This window comes from Bufo gargarizans, chromosome 3 (assembly GCF_014858855.1).
Source record: "Bufo gargarizans isolate SCDJY-AF-19 chromosome 3, ASM1485885v1, whole genome shotgun sequence".
Taxonomy (NCBI): domain Eukaryota; kingdom Metazoa; phylum Chordata; class Amphibia; order Anura; family Bufonidae; genus Bufo; species Bufo gargarizans.
In genome coordinates, this window is record NC_058082.1 from 49,709,394 (window position 1) to 49,731,277 (window position 21,884).

The 21,884-nt window shown below is 43.3% G+C and overlaps 1 protein-coding gene across 1 annotated transcript in view; it reads right to left on the bottom strand.

Annotated features, from left to right (window-relative positions):
* The window catches only part of LOC122931359, a 62,299-nt gene extending 44,773 nt beyond the window's left edge, over positions 1-17,526 (bottom strand). Inside the window, exons 1-11 of the mRNA XM_044285423.1 lie at positions 17,415-17,526; positions 12,161-12,201; positions 11,057-11,125; positions 10,785-10,838; positions 10,112-10,159; positions 5,628-5,667; positions 5,345-5,379; positions 3,965-4,012; positions 3,551-3,619; positions 3,279-3,332; positions 2,438-2,485 (exon numbers count right to left, since the gene is read on the bottom strand). Of these exons, the coding sequence (XP_044141358.1) occupies positions 2,438-2,485; positions 3,279-3,332; positions 3,551-3,619; positions 3,965-4,012; positions 5,345-5,379; positions 5,628-5,667; positions 10,112-10,159; positions 10,785-10,838; positions 11,057-11,125; positions 12,161-12,196 (501 nt within the window). The 5' untranslated portion in view covers positions 12,197-12,201; positions 17,415-17,526. The remainder of the gene's footprint in view (positions 1-2,437; positions 2,486-3,278; positions 3,333-3,550; positions 3,620-3,964; positions 4,013-5,344; positions 5,380-5,627; positions 5,668-10,111; positions 10,160-10,784; positions 10,839-11,056; positions 11,126-12,160; positions 12,202-17,414) is intronic.
* Between the last annotated feature and the right edge of the window lie 4,358 nt (positions 17,527-21,884).

Consider the following 21,884-nt stretch of genomic DNA (forward strand, 5'->3'; position numbering starts at 1 on the left):
TCCAAATCCCAGCACCTCCACTGGCCAAATGTTTGAAGAGGCAGCTACACTCCAGTGAGTTCTGCGGCCTCCTCACAGCATAACGTCACTGGCCTAAGAGGAGGTTACAGTCAATGGCGGATTATAATAGGGGTGTTTTCGGGTTCGGCAGCCCTGGGCCCAGCATCGCTGGGGGGCCAAACACCCACCCGAATGCACACATACTGTGTTGCCTATAATCGCCATAGGCTTCAACCCAGGAGATTTTTTCCACCATCTGGGAGAAAACCAAAGGGCAAAGCCGCCAGAATTTGGATTCATCATCTGCCATTGGTTGGTTCCTTGCGCCGAGGGATGCTCCTTCTCTTCATTTCATAGGCTTCAGGCCTAGTAGGGTAAAAGCCAGACGCAGGCGCGCGTGATGACTTTATCACGCGCGATGATGTCATCGCGTGCCTGTGCCGGGGTGCAGGGCTTTGATGTACGCACAGGTGCCTTACTATCACGGACACAGTTAAGTATTAGAGTTTAGTTATCTTTTTTGTGTGTGTGTGTCAACTTTGGGGGGGCAGAGGAGGTTATATTAATGCAGGGACAGTGGCGGGCAAATGATTACATGGGGAAAATTACTTAATGGGCGCAGTGTGGAGGAAAATTACTTAATGGGGGCAGTGTGGAGGAAAATTACTTAAAGGGGGCAGTGTGGAGGAAAATTACCTAATGGGGCAGTGTGTGGGCAAATTACTTAATGGGGCAGTGTGTGGGCAAATTACTTAATGGGGCAGTGTGTGGGCAAATTACTTAATGGGGGCAGTGTGGTGGTAAATTACTTAATGAGGGGCTGTGTGAGGGAAATTTCATTGATGGGGGCCGTGTGGGGGCAAATTTCTTCATGGGGCAGTGTAGGGGGAAACTTACTTTGTGGCTGCAGTCTGGGGACAAATTACTTTGTGGGGGCAGTGTGTGGTCAAACTACTTTATGGCAGGCAGTGTGGGGGCAAACTACCGTATGGGGCAGTGTGTGGGAAATTACTTTATGGGCAGTGTGTGGGAAATTACTATGTGGGGGCAGCCTGGGGGCAAATTTATATTTGGGGGCAGTCTGGGGACAAATTTCTTTGTAGGGGCAAACTACTACATGGGGGGGCAGTCTTAGGGCAAATTACTTTGTGGGGACAGTATGAGGGAAATTACTATATGGTGGCAGTGTTGCGGAAAATACTATATGGGGCAGTGTAGGAGAAATTACTATATGGTGGAAGTGTGGGGGAAATTACTATATGGGGCAATGTGGGGGAAATTACTATATGGGGCAATGTGGGGGAAATTACTATATGGGGCAGTGTAATTGGGTAATTCAGCACACGGTCCTTGTTAGGTGAGCTCCGGTCCTCTTGTCACTCCCTTCTTGGCAAACACGACCTTGGTGCCTACCACACCAGGTCTTTATGGTTGGTCTGTTGTTTACCTTTATCTTAATTGTTTAACATACCATTTCCTACTGCCATGTGGGGGTGCTTATGCTGACCACTGTCTCACCTATATACATCAATTTTACTGTTCATTCTCATAGGTTGGGCACTGTTCCCAGTATTTCCCTATGATTTATTGATATACTGTATTTTTGACCCATGTGTTTCCCCAGGGTGGCGCTCGTTCTTTTCTGTCCTCTGCTCTTATTTTATCCTGTTAATGGCATCACATTTACTGGTTTCTTTCTTTCATGCATGTAATTTTAATTATGTCCTAATAAAATATATATTTTTATATTCTGGTACTATGAGCTACATTTCCTTGTGTTTCTGCTGTTGTACTCGGGAGCTTGTGCCGAGTTACCCTTTAAAGGTGTCCTTTGTGGTCATATTGGGTGGGCATTGTCCTTCACCCCTCCCTGGGACACCCTGGGTCGTCTTTTCTGTTTCCCAGTGTACATATAGAGCAGATTTTATTCCCAGGCCCTACAGAGCCAGGTCTTCTAATGTTCTCCTAATAAAACACAGGTTAGGAAAGTACAGATCAGAAGAGGGAACCGGAGATTTACCATTTTACCATCTAATGATCCATAGAAAGAAGAAGGACTAATGGATAATAGATAATAATAATATTTCTCCATAATACTCTAATGCAACTTTTTCCACATATTAACAATAGATTCTTATAAGAGGTCTCTGGTTTATGACTGTTTCCATATCTCCCATAACTTATAATAGAGAGTGAACAAATACAAGCACAGCCGCCTCTCAACCTGGAAAGAGGGACTAGAGTTGGAAAACCATTTAGATATGCATTAATTCCATAGGTTTATTTTAAAAAAAAACATTAAGTTCAACTCATCTCTAGTATTGAAGGTCAGACATGAAAATAGGAGCAAATAAAAACCAGAATAGTCTAAGGCAGACAGAGAGATAGATAGACAGATAGATATATTGATAGATATTAGATCGAAAAATAGAGATACCTCAGAGATGTAAAACTGTGAGAGCTGGGATGTTGCTTTTGGGGGAACCTGAAATAAAATTAGCGGTGAGTGTAATCCATAAGTATAAACGTTTTACATCAAATCTTCTCCAGCCTTTAATAACACAGACACATACGGGGGTCTGGTAAATCCCTTGAGCCCCTTCTTAGAAGATAATTCTTATCAGTTATAAAGTGGTTTTCACTATGACCGGCATTTCATGTTCTGCTAATTCTATAAGGAATGATTTCTTACATTTATATTTGTGAAATTTCAGTTTAGTAACAAAAAAAAAAAAAAAAAGGTGAAAGCAGATTCTTATAGTCTGTTCTTGGAGGATATGAAATCTATCCACACATCTATAGAACACTTCGGGTGGGAACATTACTTAGAAGAAGAGAGTTGTGGGGCTACCATCTAAGAACATAAGTAGGGTTTTTCTTCAGTTAGTAGGATCACCTATTCTATTAGTAAGGCCACGTTCACAGTTACGTGAATCTGGTAGCCTGATCCATCTGACGATCAGGCTACCGGAGCTCACAGTATCTGGCATTGTCGGATACGACTGTATACTGCCAGATGCCCGAGATTTTTTCTGGTCTGGCATGCGCAGACCTTCAAAAATTTTAAAAAAATAATAAATACCGGATCTGTTTACCGGATGACGCCGGAAAAACAGATCCCGTATTGCAATGTATTTGTCTGACTGATGATCAGTCTGCAAATGACATGTGTTTGCGCACAGTTTTCCTGATCAGGCAACTGAACTACCTGCCGGAATCAAACAACGCAAGTGTGAAAGTACCCTAACAAGTAAGATGCAAGACACAATAAATCTAACCTCCACTCTACATTCAAACCATTGTCCTGGCAGCTCTGGGAATTGTGTCATAATCTGTGAAGGCAAGATGAAAGAATATGATATAAAAATGACCATTTCTGAGTATGGTGTCAGTATTAGTAAGGGAAGGATAAAGAAGAAACGTAAATGACTTATGTGGGATACAACGTGTATGAGATTAGAAAATCATGGCTGCTTCTTCCAGACACAGAACAGTAGGTAACTATAACATTTTATAGAAGTCTTCACAACTGAATATCTATAGAAAATACCTCAGCATAATTGTGGATGCTGGTCTCACTTTTTGAGGACATCGGAGTTGAAGACCTCGTCATATCGTCCTATAGTGAAGACAGAGGAGAAGAGGCAAAAATCATAAAACACTCCTGTAGTTTGTCACATGTGACACATGAACATTACAGAGAGCTGGTGTAGAAGAGATGTTATAGAGAGGGCAGTACATACAATACCGCATCCTGCTAAATAGTTAAACATATAGATAATAACTAATCCCGTATTATAGAAAATAATAAACATAGTAACCAGGATCTTAAAGTTTTTTTTTGAGAGTTTGCTGTTGATAATTTCACCATCTAATGATCCATAGATAGAAATAGGCAGACAGAGAGATAGATAGACAGATAGTTAGATATATTAATAGATATTAGATCGATAAATAGAGATACCTCAGAGATGTAAAACTGTGAGAGCTGGGATGTTGCTTTTGGGGGAACCTGAAATAAAATTAGCGGTGAGTGTAATCCATAAGTATAAAAGTTTTACATCAGATCTTCTCCCTTTAATAACACAGACACATACGGGGGTCTGGTAAATCCCTTGAGCCTCTTCTTAGAAGATAATTCTTATCAGTTATAAAGTGGTGTTCACTATGACCGGCATTTCATGTTCTGCTAATTCTATAAGGAATTATTTTTTACATTTATATTTGTGAAATTTTTGTTTAGTAAAAAAAATAAAAGTGGAAGCAGATTCTTATAGTCTGTTCTTGGAGGATATGAAATCTATAGAACACTTCAGGTGGGAACATTACTTAGAAGAAGAAAGTTGTGGGGCTACCATCTAAGAACATAAGTAGGGTTTTTCCTCAGTTAGTAGGATCACTTATTCTATTAGTAAGGCCACGTTTACAGTTACGTGAATCTGGTTGCCTGATCCATCTGACGATCAGGCTACCGGAGCTCACAGTATCTGGCATTGTCGTAAACGACTGTATACTGCCAGATGCCCGAGATTTTGTCTGGTCGATTTATGGCATATATGCTGGAAAGTGTCCAAATCTCTGCTGGATCCCATTATAGTCAATGAAGATCCAGTGATACACAGTCATACCAGGCAATGCCGGGTTTGGTGAGCTCCGGTAGCTTCATACTCAGCCGGTTTAGGCTACCGGATTCCAAACTCAACTGGGAATGGGGCCTAATATTCTTGTTTCAAACAGAATAAAGATAACAAAATCTATAACATATATACATAAGGGTACTTTCACACTAGCGTTAAACTTTTCCGGTATTGAGTTCTGTCCTAGGGGCCCAATACTGTAAAAAAAACTTCTGTCCCAATGCATTCTGAATGGAAAGCAATCCGTTCAGTATGCATCAGGATGTCTTCAGTTCAGTCACTTTTACGGTATTTGGACGGAGAAAATACCGCCGCATGCTGAGGTATTTTCTCCGGCCAAAATTCCGGTTCACTTGCCTGAATGCCCGTCATTAATTTCCATTGAAATGTATTAATGCCAGATCCAGTATCAAGTGTTCCGGTAAAACTGATCTGTTTTCCAGGTCAGCGCGTGCGTAGACCTTTTAAAAATTTGAAAAATAATAAACATCGGATCCGTTTTTCCAGAAGACACCGGATCCCGTATTGCAACGCATTTGTCCGATTGACCAGGATGATGATCAGTCTGCAAATGACATGCGTTTGCGCACAGTTTTCCTGATCAGGCAACTGAACTACCTGCCGGAATCAAACAACGCAAGTGTGAAAGTACCCGAACAAGTAAGATGCAAGACACAATAAATCTAACCTCCACTCTACATTCAAACCATTGTCCTGGCAGCTCTGGGAATTGTGTCATAATCTGTGAAGGCAAGATGAAAGAATATGATATAAAAATGACCATTTCTGAGTATGGTGTCAGTATTAGTAAGGGAAGGATAAAGAAGAAACGTAAATGACTTATGTGGGATACAACGTGTATGAGATTAGAAAATCATGGCTGCTTCTTCCAGACACAGAACAGTAGGTAACTATAACATTTTATAGAAGTCTTCACAACTGAATATCTATAGAAAATACCTCAGCATAAGTTGTGGATGCTGATCTCACTTTTTGAGGACATCGGAGTTGAAGACCTCGTCATATCGTCCTATAGTGAAGACAGAGGAGAAGAGGCAAAAATCAGAAAACACTCCTGTAGTTTGTCCCATGTGACACATGAACATTACAGAGGGCTGGTGTAGAAGAGATGTTATAGAGAGGGCAGTACATACAATACCGGATCCTGCTAAATCATTAAACATATAGATAATAACTAATCCCGTATTATAGAAAATAAAAAGCATAGTAACCAGAATCTTCAAGGGGTTTTTCGAGAGTTTGATATTTTGATCATTTTACCATCTAATGATCCATAGATAGAAATAGGACGAATGGATAATCTAGCAGGAACATTGCTGTATGTCCCGGCCAACATTTCACCATAATACTCAAATTCAACTTTTTCCCATATTAATAATAGATTCTGATAAGAGGTCTCTTGTTTATGACTGTTTCCATATATATCTCCCATAATCTATAACAGAGAGAGGCCAAGTACAAGCACCGCCGCCTCTCAACCTGGAAAGAGGGACTAGAAAAACCATTTAGATACAAATTAATTCCATTTAAGGTTTATTTTAAAGAACCGTTGGGTTCATCTCATTCCTAGGCCACAATGTAAGTGTAGTACCGCAGAGGGGGCACTACCATTCCTACACCTAGCTACTGTCTCTAATGGCTAGCAAAGAATGTCATCTATGTATTTCATTCCAGGTCCTCTGATACTGTGCCTTAATAATATTGTTATACAACTGTTATTACATGTAATGTGCCTGGTTGTCCAGCAGGTCACAGTGTGTGATGGGCTTGCGGTTCGCCCGGCAGTCAGTTCGCAGTGAACTTTGAGCGTTCGCGATCCACCGAACATTTGAACATATGGCTATGTTCGCGGGCACCATATTCTTTTGCATTGCACCGAACTTTGACCTATGACACATCCATCAGATAGAACAGGACAGCCAATTGAGACATTTCAGCACATGGACATACCCCCTACCTTATCAATAAACCTGATCTGGCCGCCATTTTACATTCAGTATTTTGCCAGTGTAGGGAGAGGTTGCTGTGTGGAGCAGGGACAGGCTGTTAGGGACACCAAACACTAGCTAATAGGGCCACAAAAGTCCTTTTAAGGACTGGTATAGGTGTGCTATCGATAGGTGTGATATAAAGAGGAGTGTGATATACTTATAATATACTTTCTAACATAGAAAGTATATTATTGCACATTTGTACAGTGCAGCAGTTGTGTGCGGTTCTGCTGCGATACTGCAGCTACATAGAGGGACAAACGGTATCGGAACAACTAATTGCAACGGCTGTGATATACCTGTAGACAGTGCCATTTTTATCCAGTGACCGCCTAATGTACCTCCAGCCACATAATCACAAGTTCTTTTCTGTGAGGTGAATGCCTAATTGTTGGGGACCGTACTCCCGTGGCCAAAAATAAAAAAATTCTATGCTCCAACAGGGCACAGTTTTGAGAGTTTCCCTTTAATACGCATAAAAATGGCCCCTAATTAAAATACTTATATTTTGTGGGAATTTTTGCCAATGATCCCCCTCTGGTATATCACTGTACATGTTGTGGGACTATTTGTGTACTTCTAGTAAGTGTTTTCTGGCTAAAAATATGACCTGAAGGTTTTTCAGGTTCGCCTGCCATTAAAGTGAATGTCCCAGCCGTTGTTCATCCATCACTAGCAGAGAGTACCTTTGGACAGAATGGAACTTACCATCCCATTCTTCCTACTTTTAGGCAGAAGTGAGCTAGTCCTGTTTCCTACCAAGGGAGGAGTTGCAGGAAGCTGTGGGGAGTTGAATTGAGAGTCCAAGGAACCAGACATGAAGCAGTGAGCGGAACGTTGTTCCCTCCTGCAGCAGAAGTCTTCTAGGAGGAGCAGATTTTGGAAAGCTCCCTGACTCCTTGCAGTTCAAAAACAGTATAATGAGGGCAGTGTTGTGCCTTTTCATAGGTAAATGCATTGATATCCAATTCATTCTAGTCAAGATGAATGAGCATTGCCTTTAAGAGCCATGCTCGACTATAGTTACAATTTTGTATGTCTTGAGAAGGCCAAAGTAAGGTCACACAAAGGTTTCTACTTTTTAGTGTTATTCTTCTCGTGAATGTACCAGTCTGAGAAGAGGCCTCCTTGTCTACTTTTAAATTTATGACGGGAGATAAAGATAAGCTCTATGCAGCTGGTGATTATTACCTATACAATTAGGTATTTATTAATGAAGCAAAATATATAATATTCATGTATTTATTTAATGAGCCTTAGTCCTTAGCATAAGACAATCAGTAGGACATATATATATTACTTTATATTATATTGTTATATGTTAAGAAGACATGTATCCAGTATATTATATATATTTCTCATTAGGAGAATATTCGTCTCTAAAAGAGTGTCTGTGAAGATGGGTGTTTTGTAACCATGAATCACATCTTTTGGTGTGACAAGAGGAGGTACTGATATTTCTGAGAAAACAAAGAAATTGAAGTTATTTATGATCCATAAATAGTGTGAGAAACATTCAGAGAGACTCCTAAAGTTCTGTCTCTAATTGCTACAAGTGTCAGAATTAATCCCTATAGCTTTGAATTAAAGCTTTTAAGGTCAAAATGTATAGAATACGTTTTATTCAGACTTACATAAGTTAACCCTTTATACTATGATGCAAATAGCTTACACAGCAGTGCCACCTAGGTATGAGTAGGTGACATTACAACAGTAGCAAAAGTGCATTCTGGTTAAGGTTACGATGTCACATTTTTTATCAATGATCACGCCCATCCGACTATGATTGGAAAGTTCCAAACTAGGAAGGTGTGTCTAACTGATAAGTTTGTGATCATAAACCATACACAGGGGGGAGACAAAGACACACACAGAAAAGGAGGAGAAGGAGACAAGTTGAGCTCTCTAGAGGGGTCTATCAGGATGAAAGCCATGGTTAGATGAGCTATGATGGACCACCCAGCTTTCCTAGGAGCAGAAGTGAGATTTCTACTAGGACTTGGTAAGAGACACAGAAAATGATATTTTATTTTATTAAGACTAATTTAATAGTGTGGGTGAAAATATACCATCTAGATTGCGAATAAATAAATAATTAAATTAATTGATCATCTCCATATTGAGATGTAGTCTTAGAATTTTGTGAGGCTTCATTCTACCTGCAGAAGAATCATGACTCATAATTTAGCATAGCATTTAATAATTGCTTTTATATATATATATATATATTGATAAAACATTCTTCGCCAAGCTAATTGATGGATTCCAACAGGAAAGACATATTTCAAGTCCTTCCCATGTAAGATATGATCTAGCAATGATCCTAGATCCCTGTTATTTGTCTTAATGATCTTACCAAAGTTATATGTGTGAAAATAGTCCAGGATAGGGCGGAAGGATACAGTTATCTCTTCTAAGCTATATCCTTGATTGGATTTGCCCATGCCTGAAGTCATGTGATGTGTAGTTGGTTAGAGGGGGTGGAATGTATTTAGCATTCCATATTGATGTCTAGGATTAGACTTGCCCATCCTGATACCATGAGGCTTACTCTGAACAGAAGTAATGTATATAACTTATGTTTATATTTTGATATCCTAACCTAATAATAGCTTGGTTATAATGTGACAAGTTATTTCCACTCACATGTATTGTTAAGCTTGTAATGCTTTATATTAACGCCATATATATTCATTTGCATTTATCATTGTGTTTTATTTACTTATATATGTTTATAATCTTGTAACCAATAAATCTGCATATTTTTATAAACCTGTGTATTATTGTATAATGCAGAACTACATGTTTTATCATTAACGTCATCTCACGTCAAAAAGAACTTACTTATCTGAGGAAATAGTCGGAATTTATGACAAATTTTATAAATTTTATTTTTTATGGTTAATTATTTTTATGACCATAATTAATAATTCTTAATTGAATTATTACCACCCGACAGGAGTCAACAGCCAAAAGGCACCCCACTTAACGGTACAAGAACCTCTACAAAGTCCAGTAACTAGAGAAATAAAGCAAAGTATTCAAGTTTACCTGCCAGTTTACCCTTAGCCTGCTGGAGCCAAGAGAAAGATCGAGTATTGTCTGGAGGACACGAAGTTTATTGCACGTTTATTCAAGTAACAACCATTGAAGTTTACCAAGTCTGGACTCTACTTATTCCACCAACTACAACTCCATAGTTGCTACGGAGCCTAACTCCAAGGACCGACAGTATTCAGGTAGGAGCACCGTGACACAAACTATTAAGGCCACAGCACCATTCTCCATTTCTAAACACTGGGACCCAATCGGCCCTTGGGCGCTGCATTTAGCATAGGTATTGAATATCAAACACGAAAATGAGAGCAAAGAAAGACAGAATAGTCTAAGGCAGACAGATAGATGATAGATAGGTAGATAATTAGATCTAATATCTATTAATATATCAATAAATAGAAATACCTCAGAGTCATAAAATTGAGAGAGCTGAGATGTTGTTTTTGGGGGAACCTGAAATAAAATTAGCGGTGAGTGTAATCCATAAGTATAAACGTTTTACATCAGATCTTCTCCAGCCTTTAATAACACAGACACATACGGGGGTCTGGTAAATCCCTTGAGCCCCTTCTTAGAAGATAATTCTTATCAGTTATAAAGTGGTGTTCACTATGACCGGCATTTCATGTTCTGCTAATTCTATAGGGAATTTATTAGGAATTATTTCTTACATTTTTAATTGTGAAATTTCAGTTGGAGTTTAGTAAAATAGAAGCAGATTCTTATTGTCTGTTCTTGGAGCACATGAAATCTATCCACACATCTATAGGACCCTTCAGGTGGGGACATTACTTGGAAGAAGAGTTGTGGGGTTACCATCTAAGAACATAAGTAGGGTTTTTCTTCAGTTAGTAGGATCACCTATTCTATTAGTAAGGCCCCATTCACAGTTAGGTTTGGAATCTGGTAGTCTGATCCATCTGAGGATCAGGCTAATGGAGCTCACAGTATCTGGCATTGTCGGATACGACCATCTACCACTGGATGCCCGTGATTTTGTCTGGACCATTCATGGCATAGATGCCGGAAAGCATCCGGATCTCTGCTGGAGTAAAATGGAAGACAAAATAAATCTAACCTCTACTCGATATTCAAACCAGTAGCCTGGTAGTTCAGGGAATTCTGTCATAATCTGTGAAGACAAGATGAAAGAATATGATATAAAAATGACCATTTCTGAGTATGATGTCAGTATTAGTAAGGGAATGATAAAGAAGAAACATAAATGACTTATGTGGGATACAACGTGTATGAGATTAGAAAATCATGGCTGCTTCTTCCAGACACAGAACAGTAGGTAACTATAACATTTTATAGAAGTCTTCACAACTGAATATCTATAGAAAATACCTCAGCATAATTGTGGATGCTGGTCTCACTTGTTGAGGACATCGGAGGTGAAGACCTCGTCATATCGTCCTATAGTGAAGACAGAGGAGAAGAGGTAAAAATCAGAAAACACTCCTGTAGTTTGTCCCATGTGACACATGAACATTACAGAGAGCTGGTGTAGAAGAGATGTTATAGAGAGGGCAGTACATACAATACCGGATCCTGCTAAACCATTAAACATATAGATAATAACTAGTCCCGTATTATAGAAAATAAAAAACATAGTAACCAAAATCTTAAAGTTTTTTTTCGAGAGTTTGATATTGATCATTTTACCATCTAATGATCCATAGATAGAAATAGGACGAATGGATAACCTAAAGCAGTTTCTCGAGAGTTTGATATTGATGGCCTATCCGACAGGACATTAACATCTGATTTGTGAGGGTCCATCTCCCAGCACCTCCATCGGTCAACTGTTTGAAGTGGCCGCTGCGCTATATTGAGTGCTGCCGCCTCCTTACAGCGTACCAAGCACAGCGCCGCACGTTGTATAGTGGCTGCGCTTTGAAGCCATTCCCCTGACAAAGCCATTGGGCGAAACGCAGTGGATAAGTGAGGGACACTGGTGTTGCAGAGATGTATTAGATAAGCAATTGGTATATTATTGTTCTATATATGCGAGTCACTGCTTTAGGCTTTTCTGCCTCTGTTACCGCTTTGATCGCATCGGTTGACTTTATATAACTTATGAAGGTATCTACATGCTATTTTAAACTTTGATCCTATGAAATGTAGTAAGGTATTGACATGCCATTATTCTATGCTGGTCTATGTATACATGTAATGTCTCATCGCTAGCCTGACTCCAGTGGTCCCTCTTATGCAGGTCACCTTGCAATGTGGACCTCTATGTATGTTTTTTAGCCTTTTATTAGTATGACATTAAATAAAGATTTTTTGATACTTTATGATCGTTTGGATTCTGAATGATCTGGGCATCCATGTGTTTTTTGTAGGTATTGTATGGTTACGGTATATACCAGAGATGTGCGGATTATACACAGACACGGTATATAAGCCACTAGTACATAGACAGAAGGGTAAGATAAAGCAGTTTACCTCAGTGGAAAAATTCAGACTTCTTAAAGTCTTCATAATAACTGAGAAAATAAAGAATTATTCATATATTATAAAGTATTCAAACAGTGAACTAAACAAAACAAGACGCCATATGCAAAACTAAAAAAGTCTAAAACAAAGGAAGAAGCAAACATTTCCCGACCATCATCCAGCAGCAATAATCTGCCCTCTGGTTCAGCTGCAGTTAGGCTACTTTCACACTCGCGTTTGGTGCGGATCAGTCATGGATCTGCACAGACGGATCCGTTCAGATAATACAAACGTCTGCATCCTTCAGAACGGATCCGTTTGTATTATCTTTAATTAACATAGCCAAGACGGATCTGTCTTGAATACCATTGAAAGTCAATAGAGGACGGATCCGTTTTCTATTGTGCCAGATTGTGTCATAGAAAACGGATCCGTCCCCATTGACTTACATTGTGTGTCAGGACGGATCCGTTTGGCTCAGTTTCATCAGATGGACAGCAGAATGGAGACTGAACGGAGGCAAACTGATGCATTCTGAGCGGATCCTTTTCCATTCAGAATGCATTAGGGCAAAACTGATCCGTTTTGGGCCGCTGGTGAGAGCCCTGAACGGATCTCATAAACGGAAAGCCAAAACACCAGTGTGAAAGTAGCCTTACAGGCAGCAATCCTCCCTGTGTACGGGGGTGAGCAATCATTACTACCATCGCTCATCCCCATACAGATTCATTATCTGTCGGTGGCAGATCCCTGGTCACACACAGAGCTGTGCTGCTGACAGACGCTGATGACTTGTGTGGCATAAATGTGGCATCGCTCAATCGGCAGCACTTTTACAAAACACATTTAGCACACACTCCCGATAACTGGTCTGACAATCTGTCCCTGTAAATGGCCATAACTGTGGTAAATGACCGACCAGATGACATCATCAGAAATGGTGGAAGCAGCAATCTATAGGAGATGCAGCTTCAGCTATAACTACCCATTACAATGTGGACGCCGATCACCAGCACGTGGAAATGTGGCCCCTTTATTGACCCCATCTGTGATTGAAATTCACGGAAAATGAAAATGAATGACTTCTCTACGTTCCTTTGTCACTGGACTCACTGCCCCCAATAAACGTTTCCATCTGTGACTGACCTATAGATAGAATCATATATACCCATGTGTTTGACCTCCTGTGTTTTATTGGAGGTCATCTTGTGAATATTGTGAAATACAGCATCGAATCGTTCAGGAGGACTTAGACCGCCACACACAGCGCTCCTAGGATTTTTAGTCCCCAGATGCCATGGTCACCGCACCTGAGGGTTAATTTCCTGCGTTCGATCTTATCACCGATCGCAGACATTAGCCCTTGGTGTCTGCTGTAACAGAAGTCCCCCAGTGCCTATGCGCCCGCTCGTCTCACTTGGGAAGGGGTTAAACACCTGTCTGCAGGATCAAGCCTATCAAACAGGCATAAATTGAAATGATATATTGAATATACGCCTATAAGTACAATAGAGCAAATAACATAGGGATAGGCGCTAAAACAAAATAATAATGTCTTTATTAATTGTCTGATTTAAGAAATAAGGGGTATCAACCGTCAGTATAATGTGCAAAACTGACTTTAACAATTGTGAAAACACTGATATATACCAAATAGCACCACCATCTGGATTGCCAGTGTAATCTCACAAGCTACTAGCATAAGGGGCTCATTCAACCACAGGGTTCAAGATGTGTATCCCAGGGTGAAAGGTATCAAGGGGATGTATTGGTATAGGAATTTCACCAAACACCACTCCAAAACAGTGAGAGCCAGCGCGCAGACTCTCACTGCACTAATAATCACAGGTGCTGGACTATGGCAGAGCAATAGCATTCACTCCAGGTGGATTAAAGGAGCAATGGTTGCCCTGACATGTCCCTTATTGGCAACAGCTCAACGCTGCGTTTCCATGCATTGGGGATGCATTTCATCAGGAGCTATGTGCACCAGGTTAATACTAGAGCCCAGAGCCTCAGTGTTGTTTTAATGACCGAGGTAATGGACAAACAAACAGTCAGTGATAGAGATCCCTGCCTAGCACCGTTTTCCTCTAGTGTGAGGTACGGAGCTTTACAAACAGTCACTATCCTGCCTGAGCTAGCAACCTCTAGGCTGAGGTGCTGCGTGCTAGTGTGCATGTAATCCGGCACTGTGATGGCCGCAAAGCGGCCCACAGAACGCCGAGCTTTACAGGGTGAAGCCCCGCCCTGTTAGACACGCCTCCGTCAATCAGCCAATCCGGCCAGGAGGCACGGCACAAGGCAAACCAAAGGCTGAGGGGAGGAGGAACACGGTGAGTCACAGGGAAAGCGCAGCAAGCGCCACATAAACAAAACAAGGAATTTACAAAGCGGTCTCATACGTCCCGTTCATCTAGTGACCAGGCTGATTTCTTTGTGTTACTGTACAATGCACTATGAGAAGTGGATTCATGTGTGTGATCATTGATACAAGTGGCTACACACATGAATCTATGTGTCTGTCCGTTTTTACACACTTCTCTTGGAGTGACTCTCCTTTACTGTATAATTACAATAAAGATGTCCATGCTGCGATAAATATATAAAGCCGCTTTGTAAATTCCTTGCTTTGTTTATGTGGCGCTTGCTGCGCTTTCCCTGTGACTCACCTTGTTCCTCCTCCCCTCAGCCTTTGGTTTGCCTTGTGCCGTGCCTCCTGGCCGGATTGGCTGATTGACGGAGGCGTGTCTAACAGGGCGGGGCTTCACCCTGTAAAGCTCGGCGTTCTGTGGGCCGCTTTGCGGCCATCACAGTGCCGGATTACATGCACACTAGCACGCAGCACCTCAGCCTAGAGGTTGCTAGCTCAGGCAGGATAGTGACTGTTTGTAAAGCTCCGTACCTCACACTAGAGGAAAACGGTGCTAGGCAGGGATCTCTATCACTGACTGTTTGTTTGTCCATTACCTCGGTCATTAAAACAACACTGAGGCTCTGGGCTCTAGTATTAACCTGGTGCATATAGCTCCTGATGAAATGCATCCCCAATGCATGGAAACGCAGCGTTGAGCTGTTGCCAATAAGGGACATGTCAGGGCAACCATTGCTCCTTTAATCCACCTGGAGTGATTGTTATTGCTCTGCCATAGTCCAGCACCTGTGATTATTAGTGCAGTGAGAGTCTGCGCGCTGGCTCTCACTGTTTTGGAGTGGTGTTTGGTGAAATTCCTATACCAATACATCCCCTTGATACCTTTCACCCTGGGATACACATCTTGAACCCTGTGGTTGAATGAGCCCCTTATGCTAGTAGCTTGTGAGATTACACTGGCAATCCAGATGGTGGTGCTATTTGGTATATATCAGTGTTTTCACAATTGTTAAAGTCAGTTTTGCACATTATACTGACGGTTGATACCCCTTATTTCTTAAATCAGACAATTAATAAAGACATTATTATTTTGTTTTAGCGCCTATCCCTATGTTATTTGCTCTATCACACAGGCATACTGCTGGTAGTGTTACTCCTGTTGATTAAAACGATATCTTAAAACCTGCTGCTCCATTCCAGAGATCTGGTCGTTTTTAATCAATATGCAAATTAGGACTTCAGTGCACCGAGGAGCAGACCCTAGGCCCTCAGTGCACCTCAGCTCATTCACTTTCCTGACTTTGCCACGTTCCTTTGATTGACAGGACCAGGCTTTATCATTGTCCTCTGGCCTGGCCCTGTAAGGCCCACTAAAACATTGTTGACTCTATTATCACCGCTTGCCCAGTGCACTTCACTAGGTTTTCCTACTGATGAAATGCTTACTACCAGTGGGTTAGTACCATCAATGGAGGCAGACCACACAGTCCCTATGGGGACCCTGAGGTCAGTGGGCCAGGCTGGGCTGAATGGCAATGACGGTTTTCTGACCTAAATTCACCCCATGGCATTGACACAGTAACACTAGACCAGCAGCTGCCGGATCAGGAGAACATATTGTACGCTCCTGCCCCTGGGCATCCTGTCCCTGTCCTCCTCCAGATGCTTCCTCCAGGGAATGGAGTAAGGAGAGGCTGAAGAGGAGGAAAGCTTAGCACATCGGGGGTCATTTACAATGGTCCCTATGCCAGAAGCTAGTTTAAAAAAATTGGCAAACTGTGGGTTTGCCATTGTTTAAACGCCATTGCGACTAAATGTAGTGACGGTTGGCATGGTGAGAACAGGGCCACCCGCCCTGGTAGATTTATCATTTACGCCAGTTTTCCAATGAGAATATAGAGGCTAGTTACAATGATTGTACTTTGGGGGAAGGGGGACCAATTCTGAGTTTTGCTATAGGGCCCTATTATTTCAAGGACGCCTCTACTTACTGTGCATGTCTGGATTATACCTGGATTGATCCTGCTGACTGCTCCTCTTTCAGGTCTAGTTCACACATCACAGTCTACATTCAGCTTTACAATGTTTTTTTATTATTTTAATGAAAATGGCGAACTCCAACTTCCATTGCCACATTATTGACCAACACAGTTTCGAGGAGGAATTAATTAGAGAAATCTGTATCTACAATGAGGAAATATGTCACAAGCTCCACTGGTCCAGTTTGGACTTGGCAGTTTATAAGACATTTTCCTGAATCACAGCCCAACTGCTGATAATCCGGATGAAGAGAAGTCCTCCCGCGTACAGCTGTGGTGAGGTATCGGTGTGATTAGAAACGGTATCACTTGTGTCCAGAGTCCATCTGGCCGTATATAAGACTCAGAGAGAGTATACACCTCGTATAGTGACCTACAGAGTTATACCTAATGACATTATAGCGGATAAATGCTGCGCCTTACCTGTCAGTCAGACAGTAACGTCCTGGTCCAGATGTTATTTCCAGAAAGCAAAGAAATAGCCAAAAAATAGCGAGCGATAGGATACACACCGATCAACTATCTAGCGCAAAATGGGAATAAATCATCTATGGGAACTTTAGGACTAGAACTCTGTTGTGACATCATCCTCAGAAGCAGCTGCAATTGTTACATCACCATTAACCACTTAGTGACCAGACTGTTACAGACCAAGCAATCTTTTTTTTTTTTCTTTCAAGAACTATAACTTTATTATTTTTCTGTTGATGTAGCCATATGGGGGCCTGCATTTTGCAGGAAAAGTTCTAGTTTTTAATGTTATCATTTTGCGGTACACATAACTTACTGATTAACTTTTATTAAAGGGAACCTGTCACCTCCAAAAGTGATATAAAACTGCCAGCATTACCTTATAGCAGCCCCCAGTCTGTTATTGATCATGTGTGTGAGCCAGAGATCCGATAATCTATACTTGAGGAAAACGCTTTTTTAAACTCCATGAGCGCTCTGTTTCCTGTGAGCTTCAAGTCAAGCAAAGCCCGCCTCTTACCCAGTCCCCTCTTGACTTTGATTTATATATTTTCTATTCCTTCAGATCGCGCAAGTCTGGCGCCTGCGCGGTGCGCCCATTGTGACTGCACGATCCCGCCTCCGGCTCCCGCAGTCAGCCGGGCATAATTTTCTCTGTGCGCACGGCAGCAAGAATCAGTGTGTGCGCTCGCGCCGGCGAGGTATATTCACAGCGCAAGCGTGATCACTGGTTGCAGGAGCAGAAGAACTCAAGCCAGTGATCACGCTCGTGCTGTGAATATACCTCGCCGGCGCGAGCACTCACACTGATTCTTGCCGGTGTATGGGCAGTGAGAAAATTATACCCGCCTGACTGCGGAACCCCGAGACGGAATCATGCAGTCACAAGGGGCGCACCGCGCAGGCGCCAGACTTGCCCGATCCAAACGAATAGAAAATATGTAAATCACAATCAAGAGGGGACGGGTAAGAGGCGGGCTTTACTTGACTTGAAGCAAGGAGGCCGCTGCCCCCTTGACTTCAAGCTCACAGGAAACATATCGCTCATGGAGATTAAAAAAGCGTTTTTCTCAAGTATGGATTATTGAATTTCTGGCTCACACACGATCAATAACAGACTGGGGGCTGCTATAAGGTAATGCTGGCAGTTTTATATCACTTGGAGGTGACAGGTTCCCTTTAAGATCTGTTTCAAACTGAGCGAGTCAATTGTGGGAATCACGCCCTGTGTGTGAGCGTGACCCTCCGTTCCGGACTTGCAGGAGCGCAGGCATGATACTGATTTATAATGCTTTGTGCCTCTGTATGACCTCATTGCTACAGGATCATATTGACAGCTTTATGATTCTGTAGAAGGAAGGTCAAGCAGAGGCACACAGCATTATAAATCAGTATAATGCCTGCGCCGCTCCTGTAAATCACACTTACACACGAGCGTGATTCCCGCAATGGATTCGCCCATGTACAAAAGCCCTAACTATCTGGGAGGGGGGTAGGAAAAATCAGCAATACTGCCATTGAGGTTTTTTTTTTTTTTTTGTTTTGCAACATTCTCTGTATGGGATAAATTACATGATAATTGCGTAGTGTGGTTCGCTATGGATGCGGTAATACCACGTGGAAGAGATTTTATTTTTGCAAGTTTTTGCCATTGAAAAAAGTTTTATCCAAGGAAAAAGATGTAGTTTTTATATGGATTTTCTTATTTATTATATATTTTTTGGTGGTAGCTGGGGTGCCCGTGAGGTTAGATGTTGCGGGGCCGATTCTAGCTTTTCAGCTTCCTGAGGCTAAAATTGAAATGGTGCCCCAACCCCCAAAGGTAAAAAGCCAAGTAGCCAACTGAATATACCACACACACAAATATATACCGGCAGTGAATAAACACACCAATATCTACCAGCAGTGAATATACTGCACATACTAATATCTACCAGCAGTGAATATACAGCACATACCAATATCTACCAGCAGTGAATATACTATATATACTAATATCTTACAGCAGAGAATATACTACACATGCCAATATATTCCAGCAGTCAAGATACCGCACATACTAATATCTACAAGCAGTCAATGTACCACATACACCACTATGTTCAAGCATTCAATATACCGCACATACCGATATCTACCAACAGTCAGTATACCGCACATACCGATATCTACCAGCAGTGAATATACAGCACATACTAATATCTACAAGCAGTCAATGTACCACATACACCAATATGTTCAAGCAGTCAATATACTGTACACACCAATTTGTACCAGCAATCAATATACCGCAGACACCAATATCTACCACAGGGGCGAGCTGGGCCGGGGGTTAAGGGTACATATGCCCCCCATGGCTGGTAAATGTTCAAGGCGGCCGGTTTCTGTGCGGCCCCTGAACTCAATTGTATCTGTGCCCACTGGATGCAGGTACAAGTAACCATGCAGAAGTGCTGGCCGGACAAGTGAACCACTGGTTCCCTGCCATCCTATTCCCGGAGCATCGATGTGAGGTAGGGTCTGCAAGCACTCGCGTCGCGTGCAACATTCCACAGGAGCAGACCCGCCAGAGGAGGCCAGGTCTGCATCGCTGCATTGTGGGATTGTGCCGGAACAGGTAAGTATAGACTGCCCTCCCCTATTCTCTTTATGTGCCCTAACTCTGACCGTAACCTTAATTACAACCCCCAAAACCTCATGTACCTCACACAGTGACCATAATATATGACTGTCCACATATATCTGTACCTACTGAATCTATTATACCTGACACACAGTATACACATAGAGTACCGTTACGTCAGGTACGAGGTATAATAGACGCAGTATGTACAGATATATAGTATATAAAGCAGTGTATTGATATGTCAGATACAAGGAATAAAAGAAGAACTGTGTACAGGTATATATGTAATGACCCAGAGTGCCATTACCACCACTTTTGACACCTTGCTACTATTTCCTATGTGCTGATACCTGTCATCCAATGTAATTTATGTCATCTTCCGATAATGTGCATATTTACTTCAAGTAATTGTTATGTTCATGTAATGTGCCAGGTTGCCACAAGGTGTCAGCAACACTTGGCAGTGCTATTAGCAGGTAATGGACTGGATTGTCCATTCTCTCTCTCCCTCTAGAGCACGGGTGTCAAACACAAGGCCCGCGGGCCGAATCCGGCCCGCCAGACCTTGTCATGTGGCCTGCGTAGCCGCCGCCAGCCTTCACCTTTTATTATCACTTCCTGCAGGCGGCCCCTGCAGGAAGTGATAATAAATTGCATAAGGAGCGCTGTGTATTACCGGTACTTACAACTACAAGCGCTCGCCGAGAGGAGGGAGGAGGCAGGCTGGGAGGATGGGCGCTGGCAGTGTGAGTCATACTTCACGCGCCTGCGCCGCCCACTTTATGAATGTAGCAGGCGGCGTGGGCGCATGACGTATGACTCACGCTGCCAGCGCCTGTCCTCCCGGCCTGCCTCCTCCCTCCTCTCGGCGAGCGCTTGTAGTTGTAAGTATCGGGAATACACAGCGCTCCTTATGCGATTATATACATACGGTAACCATTAACTATTAGAGATACGATTATACAGTGAGCGGGGCCCGTGTAGTAGAATAGTCACTGCACGGGCCCCGCTGTCATTATAAAAGCAGATGCCGGCCCCTAGCCCGTGTATTGAGGGTCATTCACTACTACAGGGACACTTATGGAGGGGATCTGTGGATGACACATAGCCAGTGGCGTACATATAGGGGTCGCAGGGGTCGCACTTGCGACCGGGCCCGGCACCCCACCCTGCGGACCCCTGCTGCAGCTGCGTCTGGCATCCATTTAAGTTGCCCCCCCCCCCGGGCCCGCCTCCTTCCCTCCTCCAGGCCCGCCTCCTTCCCTCCTCCTTCCTCCCTGTGGCCGGCGCCGGGCCCGTGAACTCCCGCGAGACCTGTGTGAACTCCTGTGCAGGTCTCGCGGGAATTCAGAGAGGACGTCAGATTCGAGAAGAGGACCGCCGCGCCGAGGCGCCGACCGGAAGAACAGAAGAAGAACTGAAGTTCCCCTGCCCTGCCAGCCGGTAACTCGACGGTAAGTAAAAGCCGGGGGGGGGGAGCGGACCCGACCCGACCGGACCCTGGGCTGGCCTGGCAATCGTCGGCTCTCTGGGGCACAGGGCAAACTAGGCCCCCGGCATCCCCCCTGCCAGATGACCGGGGGGGGGGCAGCGGCAGGCCGCAGCTGCAGGGCACATTAGGCCCCCAGCCCCCCAGGCACCCGGGGGGGGGGGGTTTGAGCTGCCTGGCAGGAAAAGCCCGCCTCAGGCTGGGCCCCTGACTTAAATAGTGAGGGCCCCTGGGGGCCCTGGCCTACCATGACCCCAAAAGTGGCTGATGGGGGGTCTTTGGGCTGATCTGAGGTCTGATGGGGGCTGACTGGGGGTCTGGGCTGATCTGAGGTCTCATGGGGGCTGCCTGGGGGTCTGGGCTGACCTGAGGTCTCATGGGGGCTGATCTGAGGTCTCATGGGGGCTGACTGGGTGTCTGGGCTGATCTGGGGTCTCATGGGGGCTGACTGGGGGTCTGGGCTGATCTGAGGTCTGATGGGGGCTGACTGGGGGTCTGGGCTGATCTGAGGTCTCATGGGGGCTGATCTGAGGTCTCATGGGGGCTGACTGGGGGTCTGGGCTGATCTGAGGTCTCATGGGGGCTGATCCGAGGTCTCATGGGGGCTGACTGGGGGTCTTTGGCCTGATCTGAGGTCTCATGGGGGCTGACTGGGGGTCTTTGGCCTGATCTGAGGTCTCATGGGGGCTGACTGGAGGTCTTTGGCCTGATCTGAGGTCTCATGGGGGCTGACT